The sequence below is a fragment of the Drosophila albomicans genome, unplaced genomic scaffold, assembly GCF_009650485.2.
Source record: "Drosophila albomicans strain 15112-1751.03 unplaced genomic scaffold, ASM965048v2 utg000163l_pilon, whole genome shotgun sequence".
In the NCBI taxonomy this organism is placed as follows: domain Eukaryota; kingdom Metazoa; phylum Arthropoda; class Insecta; order Diptera; family Drosophilidae; genus Drosophila; species Drosophila albomicans.
The window spans coordinates 39,940-48,140 of NW_026263539.1; the positions used below are offsets into that span (position 1 = coordinate 39,940).

The 8,201-nt window shown below is 35.9% G+C and overlaps 1 protein-coding gene across 2 annotated transcripts; it reads right to left on the minus strand.

The window, feature by feature from the left end:
- Positions 1-5,548: 5,548 nt before the first annotated feature.
- Positions 5,549-7,427, minus strand: LOC117577291 (ankyrin repeat and KH domain-containing protein mask-like). 2 transcript variants are annotated; one of them, XM_052008307.1, is made up of 3 exons: positions 7,121-7,427; positions 6,606-7,020; positions 5,549-5,810 (listed from the first exon to the last, which is right to left on the minus strand). In XM_052008307.1, the coding sequence occupies exons 1-3, from the start codon at positions 7,394-7,396 to the stop codon at positions 5,557-5,559; spliced, it is 945 nt and encodes a 314-aa protein (XP_051864267.1). In that variant the 5' UTR covers positions 7,397-7,427; the 3' UTR covers positions 5,549-5,556. The 2 variants fall into 2 exon arrangements, with proteins under 2 accessions (XP_051864267.1, XP_051864268.1); XM_052008308.1 differs by having other exon boundaries at positions 6,586-7,020.
- Positions 7,428-8,201: the final 774 nt, after the last annotated feature.

An 8,201-nucleotide genomic window follows, 5' to 3' on the forward strand; every position in this document is an offset into this window, starting at 1 on the left:
CCCGCGCTGGCAACCATGAGCGCCGTTTCCCCATTTTCACATTTTTCATTCACGTTAAAGTTTTTCCGTAGCATCAGTACGACAATATCCAAATGACCGAAAGCAGCCGCTTCAATTAGCGCTGGTCGATTTATTTGATTTTGGAATGAAAACATTTTTAAGAAAATTTTTGTCAGCGCAGCAAAAATGAAACACAATTGTGAGAAATATTTGACAGGCGAGAATAGTGACGGCTCGAGAATAGTGATGGCTCGATTAATCGTATGATACATATTAATCGATTAATTTGTTTCAATTAGCGATTTAATTGTCTCGAAAAATGGCTTTCGATTTATTGAATCATTAATCGATTATACTACTGTGGAAAAAAGTAAGGTGAATTTGTTTGTAAAATGAAAAATCTTTATTTATTCTTCTAAATCAATATCATGCCCTTCAAAGTAATCCTCTCTCGATAAAATACACTTATGCACACATTTTTTCCTATCCTCGAAACATGTCAAATAGTTCCTTTTCGGTATAGCCAACAGTGCCTTCTTTGATTTAGCTTTTATCTCCTCAATCGACTCGAAACGCGTTCCCCGAAGTGGTCTCTTCAGTTTTGGGAATAGTCAGATGTCACACGGAGCCAAGTCAGGCGAATACTGTGGTTGTGGAACGATGTGCGCCAAATTTTTGACGAAATGGTCAAGAAAAACGTGTACAGAAATTGGTCGTTTTAGGTACCAAACGAGATTAACCTTTTCGTAGGCCCAAATGGTCTTTCAAAATGGTTTTCACAGATCTGATAGCTGCAAGCGGGAGTCAGCACTGCAATGTGGCACAAATTAGGAGGAGCGATTTGTAGAGCTACTGCACCGCCGCCACCTCAAATTGCATTGGGAGTTGTCCCTAAGAGGGAAACCAAGGAGAACGCCAACATTACCCCAGATGTGGTATATGTGCAAGTGACCGTGCGACCACCTGAAGAAATGTCACCGAAGCTGATGACCGTGCCATAGATGATTGTGTTGTTTAGTATATGTATCTCGACATTGTTCATTTTGGGCCTTCTGCCACTTAATTAGTGCTTCTTTGTATTCTATTTTGTTCATGTAAAGTCTTGTTTGCGTTCATATATACATATATGTTGAATGGAAGATAAATTGTGATGTAAATTTACATATGATTTCGCGATATAATATACCAGGTATCAGATGTAAATAAACTTCATTAGTCATTTGGTCGACCCACATATATCTTGTTCGTAAACACTTTTGTTTTCTGTCATGAATCTGCAATTTTAAAATTACATTTATAATTGTTTACAATGTAAACAATGGATCATCTGGCATAAAAGCTCAGATCAACATTTGAGTAGAAAGCTTTTGGTAAGGGCTTTAAATTTTTGCTCCACAGCTGCAACCACAACAACATAACAACACACACGCTTACAGCGGTGAAGCAGAAAAGTCTACCGATGACACAAACACAAGTGCACAGCACTGGCACAAAGTCAATTGTTTGTTTATATTTTATTTTATTTAGCGACCGGCGCGAATTTGTTTTGTTTTTCTGTTTTAAATCACTCGCGTTCAACAACAATTAGAGTCCACCCGGGGGCGCCATGAAAAATCACAAGAGTTTTTATGATTATTAATATTCCGCTTTATTCGCGAACACAAAGAGTAGGCCTAATTGTTGTTGGTACAACGAAAACGAAACGAAAAGAGTGATGACGCGCTGATAAGTTCTTGATTTCAACTGTCTTTATAATTCTATGCTAAGTTACATTAAGCCTAACTTAACTAGAGCGGCGAAGCGAGGCGAATTCACTCAGAGAGCAACAAACGAAAGCTTTATTGCGCTCTCGCTTCGCCCTAATTCTAACAACTTCATTTGGTATTTCATGCTCTTAACTAATGTTACTCAAATGCGTCAACACCAAATATACCATTGGTATATTTTTAGTATTTTTGCAGTATACTCGGTATATTTTGAGAAAAATACTGCAAAATATATTTTTCTTTTGTTTAAAATGGGTAGCGGGTATCTCACAGTCGAGTACACGCGACTGTAGCTTTCTTACTTGTTTCTTTAATAACTTTGACAATTTTTATTTGATAGTAACTACATTTTCAGGAATCAAAAAGACTATAGTTCTTAATGTATACCCCAAAATTCGACTCTAGCTTTATTATTACGCTTGTTATTCGATTTTTTTATTTTCGGGGGCGGAAGTGGGCGTGGCAAAAATTTGAAGCAAACTTGATCTGTGTGCAAACATAACAAATGCTGTCGAAAAAATTATAGAATATAGAATATATTTGGAATTTATAGCTCTATCTCTTATAGTCTCTGAGATCCAGTGTTTCATGTGGACAGACGGACAGATGGGAATGGCTAGATCGTCTCTCTGTTGACGCTGATCAAGAATATATAAACTTTATAGGGTCGGAGATGCTTCCTTCTACCTGTTACGTTTCCTACCGGCACAAAGTTATAATATCCTTCTACCCTATGGGTAGCGGGTATAATGATTCCTGAAAATTGCGATCAGATAAAAATTGCCGAAGTTATTAAAGAAATACTTTTGTATGGGCAAAAACGCATTAGTTACTATGGCTGAGAATGTGGTATACTGTGCCGTCTGTGCAATATTTTGATTAAGGTACTATATCGATGTGCAAAATATACAATTTTGCATATTTTAAATATTTTTACAGTATCTTATGTTGGTATATTTTTTGCTTTTGTTCAAAATGAGTCGCGGGTATCTCACAGTCGAGCATACTCGACTGTAGTTTTCTTTACTTTTTTTATGTTCTTTGCATGATCAGCTTAAAAGTATGCAATATTCTGTTCTCCAATTACAAATTTGGCATACTTCCAGGTTTGTTTACATAAATTAAAAACGTAAACAGTACATTTTACTTATTTGCCTGCTGCAATTCTCAAGTGGTTTCTGTCGGCGTTTGACGACCCGGATGCCATCTGCATGGCGATTGAATCGCTCATCACGGACTTTGGCGTATGCGTGAGTGTCACTGAAAGATTTGGCTCAATCTTCCTGAACTCCGTGAACTGCCAATACAACACTGAGTTGGCACCGTACCTTGCTTACTTAGATTCCGTGCTACTACTTGGTGGTAGCAATCCGGTTATCTTTGGCTTAGATGCGAACGCAATGTCCCCCATGTGGTTCAGCAAATAGCTCGAGCGTGCTCGTGGCGACTTGAACCACCAACGGGGTGAGCTGCTAACTGAGTGATTCCAAGAATCCCGAGCGGGTGTGCTGCATGAAGTCAGCACTTTGTATACGTTCGATAATCACCGCGGACGGAGTGATATCGACGTCACGATTGCCAACTAAGCAACATCTATGTGGGCCACATATGACTGGACAGTGGGCGAGTGGGACCTCAGTGACCATAACATTGAGGTGACGCGAGGCCCCAGAGAGATACAGTCGAGAGCGATGCTCCTGTTCCGTCCAGGAACTTATCCAATGCGTGTTAGCAGTCGTGCGTGAACTTGTATGCAATGTTGAGAAACCCGCAGGACTACACGGAGATGTCCGTTGACGACCAGTTGCCTGCGAGGCGTGCACTGGTATACAGTGTATGCGATCATGTATTTGGACGCAGGCAGCCGAGAGCCGTTCTTAGTACGAAACGACGTGACGTCACTCCGCGGTTGCGCTCAACCTCCAGGCCAATCTCGTTGAACTTCGCTCCATGTTGAATGGAATAAAAACTTTGATGTAAATTTACATATGATTTCGTGGTATAATATACCGGGTACCAGATGTAAATAAACTTCATTAGTCATTTGGTCGTCCTACATATGGGCAAATCCCAGAAACAGTCCACCAGCGACCAATTTTTAAACTTTATATGGAACATTAAAGTAGATATCAAATTATAAGAATTTAAAGCAAAAAAGAAATTTCGATCATTATTAATGCACAAATTTGTATCAAACCCAATTTTATTTATAATTTTCATAATTTTACTTACATTCGTGCTCTGCGCACACCTTCAAATCCCTATTGTATATTCTTCACAATTTTTTGCATCTGCTTGGGCTCACATACAAATCAAAAGTAAATCACGTTGAAATAATTGTGAAGCACATTTAGGAATATAATAAATAATGTTTAGTTCAAATTTAAAGATTTTTGGAAAAAGGCTTTGTTAAAAATCTATAAACATTATTAAGACCAAACGATCGGTTTTTGTCTTCTAATATTCTTAACTTTCTTTAGGATATTAACTTTCATAGGGTTTATTTTGCAGAATTCGCAAAAAATTGCGTTTGAAATGAAAATTTTAAAACTAACTTTCACTTTATGTAGCTTGCGACACGTCACAATTTTATTAATTATTTTCAAAACAGTGACTCCAGTGAAATTGAATCTTATACCCTCCGAAAGTACTCTCAATTCTCTATAAATCTTAAAAAAAAAACCCCAAAAAATTGATTTTCATTAGCTAAAATCGTGCGAAGGGTGGGATTTGCCCATATATACATATATTAAAAAAAAGAAGAAGAAGAGAATTTTTATTTATTCTACAAAAGAAATAAATACTTTTTAACAAAATAAAGAAATACTTTTAGAGCAATAGAATATACAAATTTTGTAAATCGGGCAGCTGATTAACAAAGCTATGCAAATAAAATGAATAAATTGTGATTAATTTTAAAGCTGCGATATCATGAATACACACATTAGAAAAATTTCATTGAAAAATGATTTTAAATATACAAATTGAATTTGAGTTTCATTTCAATAAGGAACAAATTTCAATGTATAGAAATTTATGAGAATAAAAACTAAAATTTATCAATTTTCTGAAAAATGCCAGAATAAGCATTGAAAGTTTTTATAATGAATTGAATTCTATGATATAAAAATCTATTATAATGTCATTTATTAATTTACGTTACTTTCTATATATGCCAAATTTTTATTTTTATTTTTTTTTTTAAATTCATTAATTTAAATGACGCCAAACTTGCTTTGTTTTGAAATTAGCTTAAATGCTATTTAGTAATTTGTTTTGTTTTTTTTTTTTTTAATTTAAGAATACTTGTTTTACAAATTCTTCTAATTTTAGAAATAAATACTTTTATTTTATATTAATATTGCAAACATATTTTAATTCGAAAAGTTCCTCATTATAATCGTTTTTTGTTAAGATATTGTATTTTATAGAGTTTTTTGCCATAAAAATATTTACACAGATATATTATGAAAATGATTTGAAATGTTTTTTTTTTTCATTTTCGTTTATCTTGTGGTTTGTTTTGTGTGATGTATTTCAAACACGTTTTAGAAAAATTATGGCGTTAGCTGCTGTGCAAAACATAAACAAAACAAACGCATAAAAAACAGAAAAAGAATGAATGAAAAGACAAGAAACGAAAAGAAGAGAAAAGAGAGGAAAATAAAAAACTATTATTCGCCGCATTTTGTTGTTGTTTCGCTCGACTTGTCCAAATAAAATAAATCTAGAGTTTGAAATGATTATTTCTCCTCTATTCTTCTCTCCCTCTCCCTCTCTCTCTCTCTCTTTATTGTTGTTTTTGTTTTGGTTTCTTTGTGAAAAGAATTCCGACCATTCCGATGTTCGCTTCGGAGGAATCATTTCTGGTTCCACATAGAGATCTATTAATATAATTTGATGCATTGCCTTCATCGTACTCTTCGGTCAGTCTTCTTACTCTTCTTCTTCTTCTTCTTCTTCTTTTTCTTATTGTTGTTGTTGTCTTTGTTCTTTCGTATATAAACGCTTCATATGCTTCACCTCTCCAATGGGGCTTAAGACCTTATGAAATATAGATCGAAAAAAAAAATGATTGCCAATTAGAAATCTCTTTCATCTTTTTGACAAATTTTGCTGTGACAGATTATTTTATCGAAGAAAAACTAAAATCAAAAAGTGTTCTATACTTTTTCAGTTTTTTCTTTCTATATTTTTGAAGTGTTTTCGAATGAATTATTTGGATTAGTTTGGCTGTCAAAGTTTATTACATTTTTTGAATAAAACATATTTCGTTGGGATTAAAAAATTGCTCATTTAATAGCCGGCAATTAAATGGAACTGCGTTCATAAAAGCTATTTAAATATATATTTTGAAATTTAAGGTTAGAAGTGCCATAATTAAAATCACTAAACTAATAATTGAAATATTTGCTAAAACTGACTTTTGATATGCAAAAGTGTGTTTTGTTTTTTTGTGGCTGCAGTTTTGGCTTTATGCCTGTATTTAATCTCTTTGAAGCACCCTCAACGGAAGCATAAAAGGTTGGCAAATTACGAGAGCTCTTCTTCTTCCAGCTTCCCTTAACAAATTTGATGGTGACATATGAAATTTAAATTCAATTTCAAAGAGGGGGAAAAAAAAAAAAAAAAAAAAAAAGAGGAAATCATAAACATAAACTGAAATTGCCTGAACATAATTACAATAGCAAATAGAGAGAGAAAGGGAGAGAGAGAGAGAGAGAGATAGAGAGAGAGAGAGAGAGAGAGATAATATTGTGTATTTAACAATATTTTTTCAGTCTCTAGCTCTTTATATAATAGATATGTAAGTACATACTATATAATAATAAATTTTACCAACGATCTGGGCGTCTACTTGCGTGTAGACGTACACCAATAGCAATTCCACCATTCTCTGGTCCCCCTTGCCAGCTGCCATCATTAGATATGTGTTGCCATTTGAAATGGCCCCATTAATGTTGCCGCCGGCCTCAATGAGCAAAGTGGCAACGTCAAGGTGACTATTGGAAATTGCACATTCTAGCGGCGATGGCAGTGGAAAGGTGGAACTATTGATTTCCGCTCCGTATTCTAATAATAACTCCACTACTGTCACTTGGCCACCTTTTGAAGCCGCTGAAAGAGCGAAGTTCAAATCATCAGCGCCAGCTTCCAGTAGGATATACACCAAATCGGGATGACCCTTGTAACTAGCCACTGACAATGCACACTCGTTGTGCTCATTGGAGCGGGTGTTGATGCTTGCTCCACGCTCGAGAAGTGAGAGAGACATTAAACATTAGATTAATCAGCAGATTAAAGTGTGAGAGTAGTTTATACATTCTCTATACTGCCTATGACTCGATACTAACCTTGGCTACTTCCACATGCCCGCCAAATGCGGCCTTCATCAGCGGTGTATGTCCAACCACATTTTGCTCATTCAAGCTAGCGCCGTGGCTTAGCAGTACATTTACCACATCAAGATAACTGCCCGCGCTGGCAACCATGAGCGCCGTTTCCCCATTTTCACATTTTTCATTCACGTTAAAGTTTTTCCGTAGCATCAGTACGACAATATCCAAATGACCGAAAGCAGCCGCTTCAATTAGCGCTGGTCGATTTATTTGATTTTGGAATGAAAACATTTTTAAGAAAATTTTTGTCAGCGCAGCAAAAATGAAAACACAATTGTGAGAAATATTTGACAGGCGAGAATAGTGACGGCTCGAGAATAGTGATGGCTCGATTAATCGTATGATACATATTAATCGATTAATTTGTTTCAATTAGCGATTTAATTGTCTCGAAAAATGGCTTTCGATTTATTGAATCATTAATCGATTATACTACTGTGGGCAAAAAGTAAGGTGAATTTGTTTGTAAAATGAAAAATCTTTATTTATTCTTCTAAATCAATATCATGCCCTTCAAAGTAATCCTCTCTCGATAAAATACACTTATGCACACATTTTTTCCTATCCTCGAAACATGTCAAATAGTTCCTTTTCAGTATAGCCAACAGTGCCTTCTTCGATTTAGCTTTTATCTCCTCAATCGACTCGAAACGCGTTCCCCGAAGTGGTCTCTTCAGTTTTGGGAATAGTCAGAAGTCACACGGAGCCAAATCAGGCGAATACTGTGGTTGTGGAACGATGTGCGCCGAATTTTTGACGAAATGGTCAAGAAAAACGTGTACAGAAATTGGTCGTTTTAGGTACCAAACGAGATTTAACTTTTCGTAGGCCCAAATGGTCTTTCAAAATGGTTTTCACAGATCTGATAGCTGCAAGCGGGAGTCAGCACTGCAATCTGGCACAAATTAGGAGGAGCGAATTGTAGCGCTACTGCACCGCCACCACCTCAAATTGCATTGGGAGTTGTCCCTAAGAGGGAAAGCAAGGAGAACCCCAACATTACCCCAGATGTGGTATATGTGCAAGTGACCGTGCG

Excerpts from the sequence above, each read along its gene's own strand:
- LOC117577291 (XM_052008307.1), bottom strand. The coding sequence starts at position 7,396 with ATGTTTTCATTCCAAAATCAAATAAATCGACCAGCGCTAATTGAAGCG. Across the intron at positions 7,021-7,120 it reads GGCATGTGGAAGTAGCCAAG|CGTGGAGCAAGCATCAACAC; the intron begins GTTAGTATCGAG and ends TCACTTCTCGAG. Across the intron at positions 5,811-6,605 it reads AGTAGACGCCCAGATCGTTG|GTCTTAAGCCCCATTGGAGA; the intron begins GTAAAATTTATT and ends ATATTTCATAAG.